The 22174-nt window shown below is 45.6% G+C and overlaps 1 protein-coding gene across 1 annotated transcript; it reads left to right on the plus strand.

The window, feature by feature from the left end:
• The first annotated feature begins 2339 nt into the window (after positions 1-2339).
• Positions 2340-4508, plus strand: LOC119804503 (melanoma-associated antigen 10-like). Its single transcript, XM_038315898.1, has 3 exons — positions 2340-2450; positions 3032-3104; positions 3464-4508. Exon 3 carries the CDS (start codon positions 3531-3533, stop codon positions 4506-4508), a length of 978 nt encoding a protein of 325 aa, XP_038171826.1. The 5' UTR covers positions 2340-2450; positions 3032-3104; positions 3464-3530.
• Positions 4509-22174: the final 17666 nt, after the last annotated feature.

Genomic DNA, 22174 nt, shown 5'->3' on the forward strand with positions numbered 1-22174 from the left:
CCAGAAGGGTATCAGACACAACACGCTCCAGGTACCTGGGCATTGGAGGGCTCAGAGGCATTTTCTGAGGGGCCTGAAGGGCGTGAGGGACGGACGAGGCGCTCCCGGAATCAGGCAATGGGGGTTTGGAGCCATTTTCCTAAGGGCCTAGAGGGGTGAAGGGTGAGGACCAAAGCGTGCTCCTTGCATCCAGGGCTGGGGGCTTGGAGCCATTTTGTGAGGTTCCCGGGAGGGAGACCTTCAAGCTGGACTTCCTACATCCAGGGATCGGGGCCTCAGAGGTATTTTGTGAGGCTCCAAAAGGACCCAGCCAGGCTGTTCTTCCTACATCCAGGGACCTAACAGGGCTTGGAACCATCTTCCCTGGGTGTCGGCCACAACGCGCTCCAGGTACCTGGGTATTGGGGGGCTCAGAGGCATTTTCTGAGGGGCCAGAAGGGCGTGAGGGACGGACGAGGCGCTCCCGGAATCAGGCAATGGGGGTTTGGAGGCATTTTCCTAAGGGCCTAGAAGGGTGAAGGGTGAGGACCAAAGCGTGCTCCTTGCATCCAGGGCTGGGGGCTTGGAGCCATTTTGTGAGGTTCCCGGGAGGGAGACCTTCAAGCTGGACTTCCTACATCCGGGGCTGGGGGCTTGGAGCCATTTTGTGAGGCTCCAGGGAGGGAGACCTTCAGGCTGGTCTTCCTACATCCGGGGCTGGGGGCTTGGAGCCATTTTGTGAGGTTCCCGGGAGGGAGACCTTCAGGCTGGGCTTCCTACATCCGGGACTGGGGGACTTGGAGCCATTTTGTGAGGTTCAGGAGACGGAGACCTGCAGACATCTCGTGCCGCATTGGGCACCTTGGGGGCTCAAGTCCTAATCTGTGGTGCCTGGGAGTCGGTCAGAGGGCTCTTCCTGCTACCGGGAATAGGGAGCCTGGAGCTGTTTTCTGACCTGACTAGGAGGGTGACGGCCATGCCCCGTTTTCTGAGTGGAGGTGAGCGGTTTCGGGATCATCAGAGGCCCCTTTAGAAGAATAAGTTGTCAAACACGCTAGTGTTGGCCCTTTGCTTAGCTTTGGAGTTAGCCTGAACCTCTGGCTAGGAGCAAGTTCAAGAGTATCGCAGACAGAAGCTCCTCTCATTTCCATGGTAACAGTCAGTTGGGAGAGTAGACAGGGGAAGATGCTCCAGAGAGAGGGACCCACAGAGTTTCTACTGTGTCCCAGTAGTGAGCCCTGCAGCAAATGGGGGCCCAGTTGCCCTAGTGAGCACTGAACTAAGTCAGTCACTGTAGACAAAGGAGCGATGTTTTTTTCCTCTTTGGTTTGTTGTTCTGTTTCTTGAGACAGGGTTTCTATGTGTGAGACTGGGCTGTCCTGGAACCAGCTGTGTCCACCAGGCTGGCCTCGAAGTCAGTGAGATCTGCTTGCCTCAGCCTCGCTAGTGTCAGGATGATATGCTTGTGCCACCACCACCGCTCCTCTCAAAGGAGTGACTTTTAAGGGGTCTGGTTACACCTGACAGTGGCTTTGCATTCAGCATGTCTGTGGGACCCTACTGGACTGGAGAAGCGACACTCTGCCTAGAAGGTACCTAGATGGTATTTCCACTGTGGTGCACCTGGAGGAGGAATTAACATGTTTCCCCCCCCTTCCTCCTAGTATGTGCTGTGCCTTTCCTTCTACTGAACTATGTCAAGGAGGAGGGAGATTGGTCCTAGGGTAAGGCCTCAGAGATGTAGTGGTAAGGATCCAGGGCCACCAAGGAGGAAACAGTCAGACCTCTGATACAAGACATACAAAAGCAGCCCTTGCTGTCAGCACAGACTAGCAATGGGGTTGACCGTGGAACGCAGGTGTCACCTCTGACTTGGGGTTGAGGGGATGAGGTGGAGGCTCACAGGTGGCTTGGACCTGAAAGATGGATCTGAGAGTCAGGAAAGGCTTTGTGAGGAACAAAGAGAAAGGAAAGATTCAGAATGTGTGAGATAAGTTTAGGGCCTGCCCACTTTGCCCGTCTTCAGCTGTCAGGGCCCTGGCATATCCAGAGTTGAGACAAATTCACTTCTCAGGACTGTGAGCGTTTTCAGCGGTGGGGACCACCACAGCCCAGAGGGGAGCATGCCTGCTCGCCAGAGGTGATCTCCATTTTCCATCAGGTGAGCTGTCACGGTCAGAAATGAACATGCAAAGAGGGCCCCATTCCCCAAACAAGAAGACTGCACAAATCATGTGCGCCCCTCTTCTCATGCTGGGGGTGGGAGGGTGGGAGTGGGGGCTTCTGTGACTAGCTTCCTTGGACTGCATGACTTGGGTTGAGGCCTCTATCGGAAATGATGACCTTGTTCCTAGGGTTGATATCAGATCAGCAGTGGCAACCACGTCTGGAGAGCAGCAGGGTTCTGCAGAGTGTGGGCCTCCCACGAGGACTGAATCTGAAGGAAAGAGCCAAAGGACCTCACTGTCTGGGTACGACCTGGAGTCCATGCTCAGGGGCACCAAGGGCTTTGCGTACCTCAGCACGTCAGAGTTCTTGTAGAGGTGGGAGCCCTGTAGAGAAGAGACCTGGACACGTGGTCATCATGGCTGTTCCCCCACAGGGGTTGATGGGCTGTGCCACCAGCTCTTTTCTCCTGAGAGGATGGTTATAGGGCCGCCAGGTGTGGAACTTCCCCGGAGCGGGAGACCTTGTCTGAGCCGAGTTCTTGGTTAAGTCGGCTCCTGGGAAGTTCCAGGAAAGGATCCCAGGAGGCAAGTGGAGGAGACAGTGGTCTTCCAAGGACTTCCTGAAGCCCTGTCTCACAGACAGTGCTGGGAGGGGCTGCAGGGCTGAGTCTTCTGCCCTGGTTCCAGCCGATAGTCTAAGAGAGCTGAGGGGCCTGCTAAGAGCACCTTGGCCTAAGGCATCAGAGGGAGGCTAGGGTCTGTGAGGACTCCTGATGACAGTTGAGAGAGTCCCCTCAGCCAAAGGCCTTCCTGACAGCTGTGGAAAAACGGAGACACCTTGCCTGAATTCCTTACCCTCTCCCATTCTTCTTTCTTTCTTACAGGCATAGTCTCTTGCCTTAAAGACGTGGGACCCAGGGATCACGGGGAAGCTTCTGGGACAAGCTATTGATCAAGGTGAGAATCGGGCTGGTGGACTGTTCTAACCCAAAAGAGTCACTCTGAATTGACCTAGCTCTTTTACCTCCCCCAACCCTGCCCCCCGAAGAGGTGTCAGGAGGTGTAAGGTGTCCTCACTGCCTTTTGTTCCCTCTCAGAGACATAGAAACTTGTTTTGAGACTTTACCTCACACAAGAAGAAGCACACACCTGGGGAGCGGGGCTCCTCTTCTTCCAGCCTCTCAGAAGCACAAGCAGTACCAGAGTCCTTTGACCCTAAGTGCACTCCCCAGGCAAAATCCAGTCACAGGTGCTTTTTGAGAGTTGCCCAGGGAATAACTGTCAGAGTCCTCTCATCCTCTCCCTTCCTCCTCCAGGCCTTTGAGTCTTCATCTCTGTGACCGGCACGTGCCTGTCCTGTCTGTGTTCCCAAGGAAACTCAGCATGGATCCTACTGAGACCAGCCAGGGCCTCCACCTCCCTGACAGCTCTCAGTCCCAAAGGGAGGCAAGGGGTGTGGTGGGAGTCCAGGTCCCCATATCTGAGGCGGGGGAGGAGGAGGCCACTGCCACCACATCACGGGGGGTGTCCCTTGGAGGAATGCTGAGTTCTCCCCACAGTGCTCAGAGAGCCTCCTCTTCTCCCACTGCCGTGGGCTTCATTGCAGTGGCACCATCTGCTCAGGCCTCTGGCAATCAAGCTAGCCATGTGGCTAACCCCGAGCCTCCACCGCAGAATGGGCTCAGTAGCATGGTCGTGGATTTGGTTCTCTTCCTGCTCCTCAAGTACAGGAGGAAGGAGATAACAACTAGGGCAGAAATTCTGCACATGGTCATCGGAGATTATGAGGCACACTATTCCATGATCCTTAAGAAGGCCGCTGACTGCATGCGGCTGATGTTTGGCCTTGAGATAATAGAAAATAACCCCCTTGAGCACACCCCTGTCCACTCCTACTCTCTTGTCCATGCTCTGGGGATCACCTATGATGGGATGCAGCATGGTTTCCCAGGCATACCCAAGACAGGCCTGGTAATAGTCATACTGTGCATCATCTTCATAGAGGACGATTGTGTCAGTGAGGAGGTGTTGTGGAGTATATTGAATAGGATGGGGCTCTATGCCGGGAGGGATCATTTCATGTGTGGGGAGCCCAGGAGACTCATCACTGAGCATTTTGTGCAGGAAGGGTATCTGGAGTACAGGAGGGTGCCAGACAGTGATCCTCCCAGCCATGAGTTCCTGTGGGGCCCAAGAGCCCATGCTGAAACCACCAAGGTGGAAGTCTTGAAGTTTTTTGCCAGTGTTGTTAAGCAGGATCCCATATCCTATGTTTTCCCTATGCAGAGAGATGAGATTGAGAAGTCTGAGGCCATGATCCCCCAAACAGTGACACTCCTGCCTGACCAGCACACATTCTAGTGTAGTGCACTGGCAGTTTCCAACCAACATCAGGTCGGGCAGAGTCACATCTAAGAACTGTACCCTCATTGAAGTGCTGGTCGGAGGAGTTGGGAACCTTTTCTTCTTCTTGTTCTGACTGGGTGATTTTGGCATTCTTGGTATTTCAAAATGTTGCTACTTTTACTGCAAGGTTCATTAGCTGGAGATGTTTCCATCTTACAAATGGAGTTAGGAAAGCACGTGTTGTTTACACTGATTAGGACAATTTTATCATTCTGTAAACACTTGAGAATGACTCATATCTAACTTGTAACATGTTTCAAGATACTGAGGCATTCTAATTGGGATTACCCACTCAATGGGAAAGAATTTGGGGTTGTCATGAGAAGAAAGAATAAAATTATTTTTGATTGCCTTACTAGTTGTAGAGTCCTGTTCTGGTAAGCTTGTAAAAATGAGAGTTAAAATTAGGTGAATGCAGTCTCTTCCCCATCCCTTCACTGAGCAAGCACCTGCTCTGTGAAAGGACCTGTGTTACTAATGAGATGTAAGAAAAGGATTATCCATCCTTTTCTGTGAAAAAGTCAAGTTCAACAGCAACAACCCCATCAGAAAGAAAGTGAGAATTCCCTTTAGATCACAAATGTAAGCACAGGAACGCTGCAGAGAGGTCCCCTAGGGTGAGAGTAGTCAGTGGTGTAAGCCAAGGCATTTCATTATGGGTCTCAGAAATAATAGGCAGGACCAGGCCCTTGGGAGGTGTGAATGACTTAGGACTGAGAGAAGTGAAATTCCTCTGAGCCTTCACTGTTGCTGGTGGACTTGACATGGAGGACTCAGGTTGGGGTGTCACTCAGTGATTGAACACTTGGATAACACAACTGGGGGTTTTTATCCTCATCCCCTCAAACAAATCCAAAATGTACAGAGTGTAATCATGTCCTGGTGCTAGAGTTACAGATGAACACAGTCCATGTAGAGTATGGTTTACCCCCACCCTCTGCAAGGGATTCCTGGCCCGTGTGGTACAATTATGAGAATGTGAGGCCTAGAACTCTTAGGCAGGGCCTCTCCTGCATCCCTAGTCAAGAGAGACAGAGGTGACTACCAAAATAACTTTAAACACTTATAATGTGTATTAGCGTTGTGCCTGCATGGTAAGTGTATCATACATGACCCTGGTGCCCTCAGAGGAAAGAAGAGAGCACCAGATTTCATAAAACCAGAGTTAGAGATTGTTGAAAGTCTCCATGTAAGTGGTGGACACTGAACCTTTGTCCCCTGCAAGAACAGCAAGCTCGTAGTCAAAGCTCCAGCCCCAGACAAGTTTAAGCTAAAAAACTTATTTGTCTATGTATACATGAGTGTGGGGGTATATACATGCATCGCTCAGAGCTGGTGGGGATGCCAGAGGACATACATCAAGTTGGCTCTTCCTTCCACCTTGTGATGGCAAGATCTCACTTGTTGCTGCTGTTGGAGTGTGTAGTCAAGGCTGGCTGACCTGCGAGGTTCTGACTCATTCGGCTTCTCCTCACAATCCCACCAAAGTGGTGCTAGGATTACAGGTGCACCCTGCTGCATCCCACTATGTTGCAGGTTGCAGGGAAGGAAATGATATCCTCAGGCATGAGCAGCTGTCACTTTTATCATCTGATCCATCTCCCCAGCCTTAAGATTGCATTTTAGCTCACTTATCTCTAGTGTAGTTGCAACCCAGATTTCAACATGTGTCCTGTGAGTGGGAAGATTTAGTGACGCTTCTTCATGGAAAATTTTGGCTCTATAGCTATCCCATGTCCACCTTTCACTATAGTTCTCCTCACTCAAGCTACTCGCACCAGGGCTTTTACTTGCAAGACACATATTCCGGCCATGCTAATGGGCATTCCATTAGCCAGCTGAGGAACCCCGAGGCTCCCAGCATGGGTAATTGTCATGTGATTTTAATTGGTCTTAATAATAAAAACCCAAAGTAAGATATTAGGGGGTGAAAGCTGAAAGATCAGAGAAGCAGAGCATCCAGCCACTTGTTCTTACCTCCACAAAATCCTCAGACTGAATGGGGTATCCTGTCTCTCCAAGTCCTCACACTGAATGCCTTGAGCTCTGTCTCCTCCTGTTGTATATTCCTCTCTCTGCCCTGCCATATGCCTTCCTGTTTCTACCTCCCCAGTCCTGGGATTAAAGGTGAGAGCCATCACTGCTTGGGTCTGTTTCTCGTTTATGCTGATTCAATCTCATGTAGCCCGGAGTGGCCTTGAACTCACAGAGATCCCTCACCCTCTGTCTTCTGCTAGCTAAGATTAAAGGTGTGTGCCACCACTGCCTGGCCTCTTTGGCTAATAGGTGTGCCTGGCTCCACACTCTGATCTTCAGGCAAGCTTTATTTGTTAAAGTACAAACAAAATTGTCACATTTCCCCATTATGTGTCTCAAATAAAAAAAAGAACATTATAACAAATATTTGAAAAACTATGTACAATAAGTACAATGGCTATATAAAATACACACATGCAATAAGTACAATGTCTATTCCATTTGCATTTGACAAATTCAGATAAAGTATTCCATTACATATCCCATCTTGGTGAGTCCAAAGTGTTGTGCATAATTCACTTTTTATTCTAACATGCATTACTGCTGTGGGACAATGGTCTGTACCCTGTCACTTGTATTTTTTTTAAAAAAAATGCTGATTGACTAGTAGTCAGGCAGGAAGTATAAGCAGGGCAGCCAGGCAGGATGTAGAGGTGGGGCAAAGAGAATTCTGGGAAGAGGGAAGTTGCAGTCTGCAGTTGTCACTCAGACACAGAGCAAGCAAGATGCGACTGCCTCTCCAAAAAAGGTACCAAGCCACGTGGCTAATACAGACAAGAACAATGGGCTAATATAAGTTATAAGAGTTAATAAGAAGCCTGAACCAATAGGCCAATAAGTTTATAATTAATGTAGGCCTCTGTGTGTTTCTTAGGGTTGAATGACTGCAGGACCAGGTGGGACAGTAACTTCACACACCACCTTACCAACTGAAAAATATCTTTTAATGTTTCTCAACCTTACACACTTTACATTTTTTAGTGAAATTCTTTTCTGAGTCTGGTAAACAAAGAAAATTTTAACTATGACTATGTGGTCTTCACTCCCTCAGAAACTTGAGAAGTAAATAATACTAACTTAGTAAGCAGAAAGTACAAACAAGCGATTTACAAAATATTTTAAGAAATGACAGAAACAGCTGGCTGCCTGGACTGTCACATAAGGTTTTTCTGTAACATTGGGACATCCATCTTAAGTCTATATGCCTAGAATATTTGACAGACTTTTCTATGAAGCAGGATCTTTGAAGTACTGTTCAGCCTTGTCTTGTCATGGTTTGGTAGTCACTTTCATTTGTGTCCTGCTTATCCAACTTGGACAGCATACTGTCATCAGTTGAGATAAGAGTGCATTCTTGATCAGTGACTTACTTTTGCTACAAAGAAAGTTAGCTCCATTTGGAGTTTCTCCGATGCCCATTATCTTCTCTGAAGTACATTGGTGCTGCCACGAGCAGACATGTCTGTCTCTTTGTCATAAAAAAAAATCTATGCTATTAAAACAGCTATAATACCATATTATGGAAATCTCTGAGGTGTTTGAAGACCACCTGTCTACCTAAATTATTATCTTTTTGATCTTTAAAAATGCCTAACATGACTACAATTTCAAATATAATAGGTGTCTAACTGCTAACTTGAATTTCCTTATTAACCTAAATAGTTGGTAATAATAGCTTTCAAGGGCTAAAAGTTTGTATTACCTTGTTAAATGAGTTGTGGAGGTACAATACCTTGAACAAGATTAGAGATGTATGTACAGTATGTTCTAATGAACATAATCTTAACTTTATGTCAATATGTAAAAATCCATATCTATGTAAAATATTTAAAACTAGTAGTGGTGTCTTTGTTTTAAAAGTAGATTCTTAATCCCAGCACTTGGGAGGCAGAGGCAGGTGGATCTTTGTGAGTTCTAGGCCAGCCTGGTCTTCAAGAGCTAGTTCCAGGACAGGTTCTAAAGCCACAGAGAAACCCTGTCTCAAAAATCAAAAAGAAAAAAAAAAGAAATAAAATCAATAATGTACTTTTTAATCCTATTTCCATAGCCCCATTTTAAAATTCAGAGTAGAGTCAATATTCTTCCCTTATATCTTATCATATCTTTTCCCCCTTTTCTTTTCAAAACAAGAACCCTGAATCTAAACGCCTTTGTCCAAATTTTTCCTTGATCATTACCAATTTGGATGCAAATTGTATCCAAAGACCCTGACCATTGACAAAATATCCATAACCCCTGAATGACATAAAACCACCACCACACCTCTTTAGAAAGCTGGTGCTGCATTCTTAAAATTACTTTCTCCTGTCTTGGGGGTAATGGCATCTTGAGGGGATCCTGAAAAGAAAAATTTTGGTTAATTGTCAAGTCCTGAGGGGGTAGCCATATCATTTGTTGTCCAGTCTCTGCATAATGGGAAAGTGCAGAGCTTGTGTCAAGTCCTGGCTATAGTAATTTGTGACCCTGGACCATCTCAACTACCTACCTTGAAATTGTCCTGAGCAGTTTGTAGTCCAAAACCGATATTTAGGTGACATTTTTCAGCTTAGTGGTACTATCATTGTCCTGATGAAATTGTCTTTGTGGGGCCCCATCATTCTTTTGGAGACTTCAAAGATTACTATTATGTGTGCTCATGGTTCACTGCAGAAAACTGACAGAGACTCAAACCTGAAATCATATACAGGAAGGTAGATGAACCCTTTTTCGAGAATTAGTTAGTACTCTATATCACCATACACACACACAATATTATACATAATCCAGACTATCTTCTATATTCCATCTTTATGTGGCTCATTTTTCTTTACTCCTTTTAATCTATGACTGTCTGTTCTCTGTCTCTTTAAATATTTTTTTAATGCATTAGCTTTATTTTATGACTCGTTATACTCTTTTATTTCCCAAGTCTAAGTAATTTATCCAGCACTATGACTCACCTGGATTTGACTTTATTGCATATCTGTAATTCTTTACTGTCCAGGAGTGCTTTTTAAAATGCTAAGCACTTCTTGAAACTTAAACTGTGCCATTCTTAGGGTACATATGGTACTGCTTGCTTTCCCCACACAATCCAGCATGGTGGAGCTGCTCACACCTCTGAGCTGTGTGGACTGCCCCATTCTCAGGCACACAGCCAGTCCATGCTGCCATTCAGCAAGCTGCAGTAGTCTGCTTACAAACCCTAGTCAAATGCTCCATAGTGGGACCTCCAGAGAAAGAGTTCATGCTGACAGAATAGCCTAGAAAGCCAGCATTTCTAATTGGTGTGGCTTTTTTTTTCTTTTGCTACCACTGAACCAGGAAAACGTCTCTTAAAGAAGCTGCTGCATGCTGCCAGCGAACAGCAAGAAACTGTGTTAAACTCTGTATTTTTGTGTCTAGAATTCCTTTTCAAGCTGTCTCGGGTTTTTAAGTGGATTTAGTTGGCTGTTATATGTAATTTTACTATGTTAAAGTTAAAACCTTCCTTTTTATTTAAACAGAAAAAGGGAGGCAAAGTGGGAGACCCCTCTGTGTGCTGTGATTACCATTAATGAATAAAGAAGCTTCGTTGGACTTATAGCAAGGCAGAACTTAGGTAGGCAGGGAAAGCTAGGCTGAAGGCTAGGAGAAAGAAGGTTGGAGCAGGAGAAAAGCCATTGAGCCACCGCCAAAGTCAGACATGCTGAAAATTTAGCCAGTAAGCCACAGCCACGTGGTGATACACAGAATAATAAAAAATGGGTTAAATGAATGAGTTACCCAAAAAGAAGTTAGAGCTAATGGGCCAAGCAGTGATTTAATTCATACAGTTTCTGTGTGATTATTTCAGTTCTGGGCACAGGGAAGAACAAGCGGCCTCCTTGCAACAAATGGTGGCTCAATGTTGCTTTGGCTTTAGAGTCTGCACTATGATGATGAGTTGGTAAGTTGCTGGGGCATTGTTTAGCTACCACAATTATGTTTTTAGACTGTTTATTCATATATACATATATATATATGTTAGAAAAATATTCATTCTAGGATGACTCTTGTTTAGCTTGCCGTTTTTTGTTTAATTTTACATCCTGACTGTTCTTCTTCCTCCTCTTCACAAAGTCCCTCCCTCTCACCTCTTCTTTGTCCCCCCAAATTCTTTCCTTCTCCATTTCTATTCAAAAAGTGCAGGCCTCCCACGGATCAACAAATCATTGCATATCAAATTGCCGTAAAACTAAGCATCTCCCCTTGTACTAAGGCTGAGCAAGGCAAACCAGTGTGAGGAGTAGGGTCCCAAAAGCCAGTAAAAGTGTCAGAGATAGCCCCTGCTTTCACTGTTAAGAGCCCCACAAGAAGACCAAGCTACTCAACTGTATCATATATGCAAATGGCTAATAATGGATCATTCAAATATATAAGCCTATGGAGGCCTGTTGTATGATGTTTTATTCTTTAGGCTTTTTGGGGGGCTCACCACTCTGCTCCAAAATAAGTCACACATGGAAGCTTATTCTTAGTTTATTCTTAGCTTAGCTTGTTTCTTGCCAGCTTTTCTTAAATTACCCCTTCTACCTTTTATCTTTCTCTATTTCTGTATACCTTTCTTTACTTCTTATTCTGTGGCTTGCTGTGTAGCTGGGTGGCTGGCCCCTGATGTTTTCCTCTCTTTGTTCTCTTGTTGTTCCTCCTTCCCAGAGCTCTCCTTCTATTTATACTCTGCCTCCCAGCCCTTCCTATCCTTGCTCTGCATCACTATTGGCCATTCAGCTCTTTATTAGACCATCAGATGTTTTAGACAGGCACAGAATCACAGCTTCACAGTTAATCAAATGCAGCATAAACAGAAGGAACACACCTGAAAATAATATTCCCAACAGAGGCCATTCCTATTCAAACCACAATAGTACAACTATTCGAAAAAAATTTAAAAAAAACACACGCTGGTGCACTTAATTCTAGCAATATATAATATCTTAATGTCTTTGCTGTGTGAATCTCCCATCTGCCTAAGTAGTCAGACTTGCAGTCTGTCTCTGTTTAAATTGTTTGAAGTGTAACCTGGGACTTGAACCCAAAAGATATTTAAAGTTGACAGTGTTTGTGGAGTGTATAAACCTAAAGTATACATAAAGTATACGTAAGTTAGTAAAATATTCTGTTCTAGGCTGACTCTTGTTTGTTGTTTTTTGTTTAACTAATTTTATATCCAGACTGCAGTTTCCACTCCCTCTTCTCCTGCAAGTCCCACCCTCTCACCTATCCTATGATCCCCCAAATCTTTTCTTTCTCCATTTTTGTTCAAAAAATGGCAGGCTTCCCATGGATCAACAAATCATTGCCTATCAAGTTGCAGTAAGACTAAGCACCACCCCTTGTATTAAGGCTGGGCAAGGCAACCCAGTGTGAGGAATAGGGTCCCAAAAGCCAGCAAAAGTGTCAGAGATAGCCCTTGCTCTCACTGTTAGGAGTCCCACAAGACCAAGCTGCTCAATTGTAACATATATGCAGAGGGCCTAGGTCAGTCTCATGCAGGCTCCCTGGTTGTCCATTTAGTCTCTGTGATCCCCTATGAGCCCAGGTTAGTTGCTATTTGGGCCTTATTCCCAACCATTAAGGGATTTAGTAAATGGCTTTTCCTTTATTAACCTCTAACTGTGCAGAGTAATTTCTCACTGGGAAGGCAAATTATTATATTACCAAAGCACACATAGCCTCAACTTCAGCACAACAACCCTACCCACAATGCATACCTTCCCACACAGGCTCCGCCCTAGACTCCTAAATGCAGCAATGGCTCTGCCCACATTTGCAATCTCAATAAGCAAAGCCCTGCCTATTACTGTCACTGCAACTCCACAGCGCCTCAGGGCCAGCAGGTTCCAGTAGCGTCTTCTAGTGGCCAGGGAAGCATGGTGCAGTGATCACACAGACTGCATGTCTGCATAAGAACTTTAAAAGAAGTATCAGCACATTGTGCTGACAGGGGTGGCCAGTGGCATCTAGAAAAAGGCCCCCACAAGATAGTGGTGACAGAGGTGGCCAGGCCAAAGGAAACACAATGAAGGAAGGATCTCCTTGGCATTTTCAAGGTATTACAGCTGTTTATGCAGACATAGAGACTGAATCTTAGATCCTCTGATTGTCCTGCCTGTTGAAGACACTGCTACCAACACAAACCCTAATTTCAACTGAGAAGCAGTTACAGAAAAGACTACATGGGCCCTTTTGATTAACAAAAGGCTGGATGTTAGGAGCAAAGGAAACTACTAGTTCTTCTCTACGAAAAAGAGTCACTTCCCTTCTCTCTGGCAAAATGGACAAACGATGCACAACACAGCTCATGCTGGCCTGCAGGTACTTCAGTATAATAAACCTGTTAAGATCAAAGAGTTACAAAAATTCCAAGAAGGGTTATTCATGATGGGGGCTGGGATCTGATTGAATGGCTTACTTCATGGTTGTCAAATTTTACCTGGGTAAAGCAAATGTTTAATTTCCCAGTCTCACTACTTTATTCAGCATCTGTAAATGTCAATGTCAAACACTGTAGATACCAGGAACCCTACAAATAATTCCCCAACGCTATCTCCTAGAGATAGTGCGGAATGGAGTGACTGAAATCCTGTCCTTCTGTTACAGCAGGATGTTAATTATGCCATTGTATCATAAACTGGCTACTCACATGTATAATAAAGGCAACACAATCAATATATGAACTTTAAGCTCTACATAAATGTGAATCAATGATTTGGTTCATATGATCTAGTCCAGGAGAGAATGTGATGGCTAAAGAAACTCAGTTTTATACCAGGTGTCCATCTTGGTACCCACCAGCCATTTCGTTCTGACTCCAGTTTTGAAGATAGGTTCCCAGTAATCCTGACTCAGTGATGCCAACTAAAAAATGCACAGCCATGACCATCTAATTGATAAGATATGACTAAGTGCATTCTGGCTAAAGTTGACTCTCCAGAAGAGCTAGGAGGGCAGGTCTCACAGGGAACAGAAATGAGTGCCTCACTTAGGGCTTGATTTTGCTAATCAGAGCAGTGGGAGGTTCCTTCCCTCTGAGTGAAGTACCACAGGAAGTAGCATGCATCTGGGCAGATAATCAGTTTTCTTAAGTGACATAACTATTAGGACAAGCATGCAGAATGAGACAGAAGAAAAATGATAACATTTTCTCTGTGATAAGTATGGATCTACACTTATTGTATACTCTGCCAGTGCAATAAGCCCATCAGAACAAATTAATAAATTCAGATTTAATAAACAGAGCAGAGTGAAGCAACACCCAGGTGACTTTCAGGAAGGCAGAAGAGACAAAGCACACGGCAGGTCTATGGGCTGGTTCTTAAAAACCCTATAGATGTGGAGTTGATCAGCTCTGGGGGTGAGAAACTGACCCTTGGAAGGCTTTCTGAGGGGCGGGGTTTGGAATGGGAGGAGTGAGGCTAGAGCAGAGATTCCCAATATTCTGCATAACTATCTCCCTAGATAAAGTTACGTGTGCAGGTTTGAGGAAACAGCCTTCATTTTTGGGCTGCATTTCCCCCACCTCTGATGCTGGATTTTCAGAGTTGCAGGTGTCAGATCCTCAGTGCTCAGTGAGAGGAATACATATTACCTGCTATCATTTTGGTGACAATGTTGCCCTTGGATTCCAACAAGTGAATCCAGGTGACACTGTTGCCACAATGAGGCAGTGCTATATAGAATGGCATAGAAACCACTGTAAGCCACTGTTTTGGCATCCCTAGCTTTTTGCCAATTAAGAAGTCTTTGCAGTGAGAGGAACTCTTAGTTGCCTATGAGATAGAGGACCTGGAAACTCAAGCTGTGCTAACCAAACTGTAACTGAAGCACCAGAAACCCATTTCAGATTCCAAAGCACTAGAAATACATACCTAGGACGTGGGAGAAGGATACATTTCAAGTGGACTTCTCCTCCCTTTGGGGAAGAGGGCTTGACAGCTGAGGGCTTTGGGACAGGGTGGTTTAATGGTGATGAGAGGCAGCTAAACAATGCCCCATCGACTCACCAACTCACTATCACAATGCAAACTATAAAGTCAAAGCAACATTGAGCCACCATTGGCTTGCTGAGTGAGCAAGGCTCACTATGGGATTGCACATAAATGGTGCTTAGTGTCCTGGGACCCCCATATGCTTTCCCATGGTGTTGTTTCTGTCAAAACCCAGAAAGTTCATGCACAGCATCTTGGGGACCGGGTGCAAGCCTGGGGCCAGGCACTGAGTTGACATCAATGCCCTGGAAAATTTGTGATGAAGAGGGCAATCAATAGAGAAGCCCAATGATGTCAGGTCCTCCCACCTCCCAAGGTGCAAGAGCTCTCTGGAGAGCTTCCTTCAAGCAAGGAAGGGTGGCGCTCACCGAGCCATTTCTATCTTAAATGTCCTAAATCTATCTCTCACTCTTTTAAGGTTGATTAAGAAAGGATAAGTGAGGGTCATTTTGTAGCAACATTTTGCAGGTTCTGATGCAAAGTTTCTCTAGTGTCTGTCTTTCTTTTGTGCCACCCAGTTTCGAGGAATGGCCTGTATCTCAGGAACAGGGGCATAGTAGTTTCCATTCCACTGGGTAAGAGTAAGACATCTACCACAATTTTGAGCCAGAGTTGAAGCAAGTTCTAATTAAATCCTAGTCAGGATGATGGACTCTGGACATGTCCATTCGGGGGTTTCCAGAAAATGGCAACAAATCACGTTTCTCAGAGGCTTAGAAAGCCCAATGCATATGTTCCTTACACCTTGTTCAAATGGGGTCAGTTGTTGTACTTCTTGACATACTTCCTGCCTACATACCTCCCACCTACCTGTGACCGAGTATATCCAGTGCAGTTGGGTCAAGCAAACTTGACTAGGAAATTGGAAACATGTAGCTTGTTATTGTACATGAACAACAGCCTCCAGCATCTCAGGAAGTATCTGTTGTTAGGCAAAGGGCTTACAAGTTAAGATGTAGGTATCTCATTGTTGTGGTTTTCTTTTGTTTTGTTTAATGGCCCTCTGGGGCAGAATGATTAAAACTCATAGCTTTGGTTCTCACAGTAATGTTCACCCCTTAGCAGATAGGCAGCTAGTTTTGAGGTGTGATTATACAGGGCTAATGAATGCTTTGCAGTGACCCTCAGCTCCTGTTCAGAAACTTCCTGGCAACCTCTGCTGGGCTGTAGACCCAGGGGAATGGAATCTCATGCTCTGAGATACCTGAGTAGTATAAGGTGACACAGCACCCTTCGGCACACAGTATGCTGAGGGCATGGAAATGCTGTTGCTGTTCATGAAAGGGCAAGGCTGACCTGAGGGTATGGAAGTCAAGGTCGTGGGAAAAGTGCCCAAGGCCAAATAACATAGTGCACACACTCCAGGCTCAAGTTTAAGATGATTATTTATAACAATGAGGTCTGTTTTTATTTAGCAAGAATGAAAAATGGTTCATTTCCAGAAAAAAATGCTGATTTTTCTCAGTCCTTTGTGGCCCGCGAGTTCGTGGACTTTTTTCATTATTGAACAGTACACAGATTATACACGTGTTTTCTGAGTAGTCCTTCTCCTCCTTTTCCTCCTCCTCATTATTTCCCTCCTCTTCCCCCTCCTTTTCTTCCTCCCCTCCTCTTCTTCCTCCTCCTCCTCTTCTTCCTCATCCTCCTTTCCCTCCTTAGTCGACTCGCTTATGGATACAGCAGAGAGGGCAGCTTTCATGATGGAATGGCAAGTGTTGTAGAGAGACATCGCATACCCATATCTGAGGTACCCTGAGGAGCTACTGTGCACATGCCCAGTCCCTTCCATATTAAGAGTGGCCAAAGGGGAATATCTATTATTCTCAGATGCAGCCTTTTCTGGTGGACCACTTGTCTCCTGGAGTGGACAGTTGTCTGGGGCACTTAAAGGGATGCTGCTCTTTTCACATGCACAAGATGGCAGAGTGGAAAAGTTGCCTGTGGGTGTCTGGTTGTTGGGAACCCCCTGTTGGGACAGGACTTCATCTTCCTCTGTCTTGTGTAACTGTGGGGAATGTCTGGTAGAAAAAAGCTTCACCTTCTTTGGACATGGCCCCTGCTCAGCAGCACTTGTGACAAGAGATTGTGACAACCCAGAGCCGGGTTTCTCAATTGTTTCTCAAAATATTCTCTAGGAGCTCTGGCTTGTCTCTCTGAAAGTGGAAGTTGTGGTAGATCTGAAACAAAATGGACTGGGTTAGCCAGTTGGAAATACAGCTACAAAACCCCAACACATTATACTCGACCGTTTGTGATGGACAAAATGACAGAAGTGGCTGGCAAGAGGTGTTATCTGCTGCAGCAGGACCCCAGTAAAGAGAAATGATTTCTATGTGAAGGTGGTGACTCATGTAGGTGACACTACCTGGCTTCTCAGGGACTGTTTGCCTTCCTGCCTGTCTTGTCTGTCTGTCTTGTCTGTCTGTCTGCCTGCCTGCCTGTCTGCCTGTTTGTCTTGTCTGCCTGCCTGCCTGCCTGTCTGTCTTGTCTGCCTGTCTGTCTGCCTGCCTGCCTGTAGACATCTAAGGGGCAACCCTGAGTCAATGTCAGGTCTGTTACTTTCACCATTCAGTGAACAACATCTCCTGATAACGAGGAGCTTAAAGCACACCTGGGGTGTGCAGATAGGAAGATGTTCTCATCACAAAAAGTGGGAGACAAAGAACAACTTTGTACTTTACCATCGTTTTCCTGTTCTCTCCAGAGTCGAGCGCAGAATCCTCTGGGTGAACCTTTCTGAACGCATACCAGTAGAGCTGACGAATAAAACTCTTCAATCTTTCCATTACAAAAACCTTCCTTGTGCCTCTGAAGTTAAGGATCTGTCTTTGAAACGATGACGCCGAATCCCCATAGCGCAGAAGCTGCGCAGATGGGAGTTCTCCCGCGAGCGAGGGGCGGTGGGGAGCCACGTAAGGGAGAGGTAAACCTAGTCCGCAGTACTGGCGCTTGTTAAGCGGTGGTGGCTGCCCAAGCTCCAACGCCAGAAGCAGGCAGTCACTCGCGCTTCCTGTGCTCTGTAGGAGCAAGGCTGGGGCAAAGGCCCAACGCTGCCGTGTGGCTGACGTTGGGGTTCAGAGCTAAAGGCTCCCAAATGCCCCAGTTGGATGCCAAATGAAGGGGCGTGGTCGATCGGCAATTATGATTAACCAGACTAGCTTTAATATATAATATTTAGCTTTAATAAAAGGAAAAAAGGAAAATTACAAAAGCCAAGGTTCCCGCGAGGAGCCCAGAAAAACAAAAAGAGCAAACAAAAGCACGCGGATGTTTTTAAAGGTCTTTGGAGCCCCGGAGGGGTCACGCCCCTCAGACAAAGAGATTGGTCAGCTCCCCCGTCAGGTGAACCTTTCTGAACACAACCAGTAGAGCTGACGAATAAAAGTCTTCAATCTTTCCATTACAAAAACCTTCCTTGTGCCTCTGAAGTTAAGGATCTCTCTTTGAAAAGATGCTGTTTCCGTCATCACCCCAGTTCACATACTGGAAGGCATTGTTCTGCACTATGGTCCACAGCTTCCTAACAAAGAGCAGACTGAGGAGGTCGGTGTTATCTTCCTCATTGACTGCATGTTGGCTTTGGTCTTCAGGTTCGAGGCTCTCTTGGATGGCTTGACCTTGTATCCTGACTTGGTCACCTTGACTCACCAAACTTTTTCTTGAATACCCTAATGACTCAGATAAATAATTGGATGGGGTCTCTCTTCATGACTCTTACCCAACAGGTAGGTACAGGTTGGTGGCACAGTCCACACCCATACTCTGACTGGTCATCAGGCATATCCTGGACTTCGGACTATTAACATCCCCCCCCCCCCAAGATAGTCCAAACTACCTTTGCTTCAACTAGGTACACCCAACAAAGAGTCACCACTAAGTTCTAGCATCAGTAGTCAGGCAACCATCTGCTGAGGAGGTCATCATACTCCTTGTCACACGATGTCACAGGTGGCCCACAGCCAGTCTGGGGAAGGAGCTCTATTTCAGCAAAGGAGGGGGCTTAAAAAGTGTACAAATTGTGCAGATTTCCCAGATGGTCTCCTGTGTCCTGGCAGGCACATTTGGCCCACCCTGTATCAGTGAGAAACACATACCATTTCCTTACCACTCCTCAAGGCAGGAGTGCAGGGGGCTGTTTCTTAGGTCCCTGCTTTACTCAGGGGCCGGCCTGCAGTTAGTTCAAGCTTCGGAAATACCAGGACTGCTCATGTAAGGAAGGCTGCTAGAGGACTGTACCTCCAAAGCAGCGTGCTCTAGTCTTGCTTTTGCCTTCTACTTGAACCGCCACACACCCTTATCTTGCTTTGGTCTCTCCCAACTGCCCCTGTGCACACATACAGTCAGTTGCCTGTTAGGGGCATGACAAAGAGGACTTTTCTCTCCTTTATCTCAAAGAATAGAATGAGACCTCGAAGAAGATCCTCCACAGGTGCATTTCGGCCTAAGGGCTCTCTAGACATGAGGCAGGCCTCATGACTAGGTTCATACCTGCTCCATTGTCATGTCCTTTATACAGTCTTCCTTAGCCTTCACTTAAGAGCTGTATTTCTGGGGCTGATAAGATGCCTCAACATGTACAGCCAAATTGGAGAAATCCATATTCTCTAGACTGAACCAACATGATGGGAGGAGTGTGTCAATGTATTTCCCTTTAAGATCCTGGAATTAGGAGGTAAGAAATAAAGTGAGGGGTCCTTGGAATATCTCAGAAGGTGGCTTAGATTCAATAGATTTCTCCTAAGCACTCATTACAGAGCAATATCCATTTTATTACACAAATTATTTCCTTGTTTTTCTTGATTTTTTTTTACTTTTTAAAAATGTTAGAAATTTAAATAGAATCACCACATTTCTCTCCTCCCTCCAGTCGCTCTCAGTAACTCTCCCTCAAACACCTCCCAGGCCAATCACTATCAAGTTGGTAACCACTTATTCTTGGATTATATTTCTTCACACTCACACAAAGACATACACACATCCTAATGCAAACAGGTGTGCTCACATACACTCAAACATTCTTAAGACTGAGAATGATAGTTTGACCAGGTCTTACTATCTGGACAACTCTGCTTATTGTTCCTGTAAGGACATGCCTGAGGCAATATCTCAGTACAATAATTTTATTTAGCTCCCATGTTTGGGGGCCTCTGTTGAGGATGACACATCCTGACAGAACTAACTGCTCACAATGTAAAGCAGGAAGGAGAACAGACACAGTGGGCTGAGGTCCCACAATTCCTCTCTCTAAAGTCCCCAATGCATGAGCTAGCTTTTCCTATGGTGGGATGCCTTGCTCAGTCTTGATGCAGCTGGGAAGGCTTGGTCCTGCTTAAATGTAATGTGCCAGGCCTTGTTGACTCCCCATGGGAGGCCTTACCCTTTCAGAAGACTAGATGGGGGTGGGTTGGGGGTGTGGGGAGAGCGGTAGGTAGGGAGGAAGGGGGAAATGTGGTTGGCTGTAGCACGAATAATAAAAACCCAGAGACAGATATTGAGATCCAACCTGAAGATCAGAAAAGCAAAGCAGCCAAGACATTAGGGAGCTCTTGCCTCTATAAAACCTTCAGACTGAAAGAGAGCAAATTTCTGTCTCATCCTGCCTTATATTTCTATCTAGTGCTGGGATTAAATGTGTGCACCACCACTGCCTGGCCTGTTTGCCTAACTAGTGTGGCTGTTTTGCATTCTGATCTTCAGGCAAGCTTTATTTATTAAAATACAAATGAAGCATTACTGAAGGTGGTATGTAAAATGAATAAAAAAATAAAATAAAAAACTAAAATAAAATTCCATGCTTTAAAGATATAAGGACTGCCAAATTTCAGTCTAAATATTTATATTTGTACCCATAAGCAAATGGGTACAAACACTCATCGACTTTAATCAGAGAAGGTTCTCTTTGCAGTGAATGTCACTGAATATAGACATGCACAGCTCCTCAAGATGGCCAGAATAAGTAATGGTTGAACGCTTAGCCCTAAACAGGTCATTTATACCACCCCACCTGAAGCTCAAGGGAGGGGGCCAGGGACATTGAGGAAGAGGGACCAGAGAAATATCAGAGGCAGATGATGATGTAAAATTCTCTCTTCAGCTTGTGACACAGCAATTGCAAACAAGATCTCATGTTGGCTGTGGTTTGTCTGCACTGTGTGAGACTGGGCCTGTCAACAGCCAACCTTGGACTGGGGAGGGGTTCCTGGTGCTTGTCTTCCTTATGGTTACTACTGCTGTGATGAAATAGTATGGAAAGGCACAAACTTGCGGGGGGGGGGTGTTATTTGGCTAAAGCTCCCACTGTTCATCATTTAAGGAAATCAGGACAGGAACTTAAGCAAGGCAGGAGCTGATGCAGAGGCCACAAAGGAATGCTGCTTACTGTCTTGATGTCCTATTAAATCAAAAATAAGTTAAATACTTGTCTTTGTTAATATTTCTATAACTGTGATGAAACACCATGACCAAAGAAACTTGGGGGAGGAAAGTATTTATTTGTCTTCCACTTTCACAGCACTGTTTATCACTAGAGGAGGTCAGGACAGGAACTCAAACAGGGCAGGATCTTAGAGACAGGAGTTGATGCAGATGCTATGGAGCACTGCTATGCGATAATTCTTTTGTACGCTGTGAAGATTTGTCACTCAGATTGACTTTTAAAAAACCGATTGGCTGGTAGCCAGGCAGGAATTATAGGCAGGGCAACCAAACTAGGAGAATGATGAGAAGAAGAAGGGCAGTATCAAGGGAGACACCAGCCAGCCACTCAGGAAGCAGGACATGTACAAAATGAGGTAACAGGCCATGAGCCACATGGCAAAGCACAGACAAGAAGTATGGGTTAATTTAAAATGTAAGAGTGAGCTAGTTACAAGCATGAACTATTTATTGGCTGAGCATTTGTAATTTTTATTAAGTCTCTGAGCCAGTTTTTGGGACTTGGCTGCCAGTTCTTTGGAAACAGGCAGGGTGGGACAGAAACTTCCAACTACAGTGGGGTGCTGCTTACTGGCTTGCTTCCCCTGGCTCACTCACCCTACTTTCTTATACCATTCAGGAGCACCAGCCCAGGAATGGTACTACTCACAATGTGTTGGGCCTTCCCCCATCAATCACTACCTAAGAAAATGCCTTACGGCCTGGTCCTTTGGAAGTTGTTTTCTCAATTGAGGATCCCTCCTTTCAGATAACTCTAGTGTGTGTATCAAGTTGACATAAGACTAGACAACACAGTTTCCTAACTTCAAGAGGGAAGAACCAGGGCACAGTCACAATCTGAACAAAGCCAAAGCAAACTTCAACTGCGCAACTAACCCGATGTCCAATGTTTGGGATCCATGCAGCAATCTTACAGCCTCCTCCAAAAGGCTCAGGTCTCTTCTCTTTCTCTTGTCTTCTAGATTCTGGCTGGCTCCACTCTACAGCTACTACTGTTCTTGCTGGTCATCCTAAGGTACTGGTATCTCCAAAACAGTGGGATCTCTTGCTGCAACTGAGCTGCACTTTCACCAATAATAGCTTCTCTGGGCTCTCTTCAGGAATTCCAGGTCTGCCATACAGTGCCAAGCTTCGGCTGTTCTCCATGACCCACCCCCTCAT

This window comes from Arvicola amphibius, chromosome X, assembly GCF_903992535.2.
Source record: "Arvicola amphibius chromosome X, mArvAmp1.2, whole genome shotgun sequence".
NCBI lineage: Eukaryota > Metazoa > Chordata > Mammalia > Rodentia > Cricetidae > Arvicola > Arvicola amphibius.

Coding starts and splice junctions, on each gene's coding strand:
- LOC119804503 (XM_038315898.1), top strand. CDS start 3,531: ATGGATCCTACTGAGACCAGCCAGGGCCTCCACCTCCCTGACAGCTCT.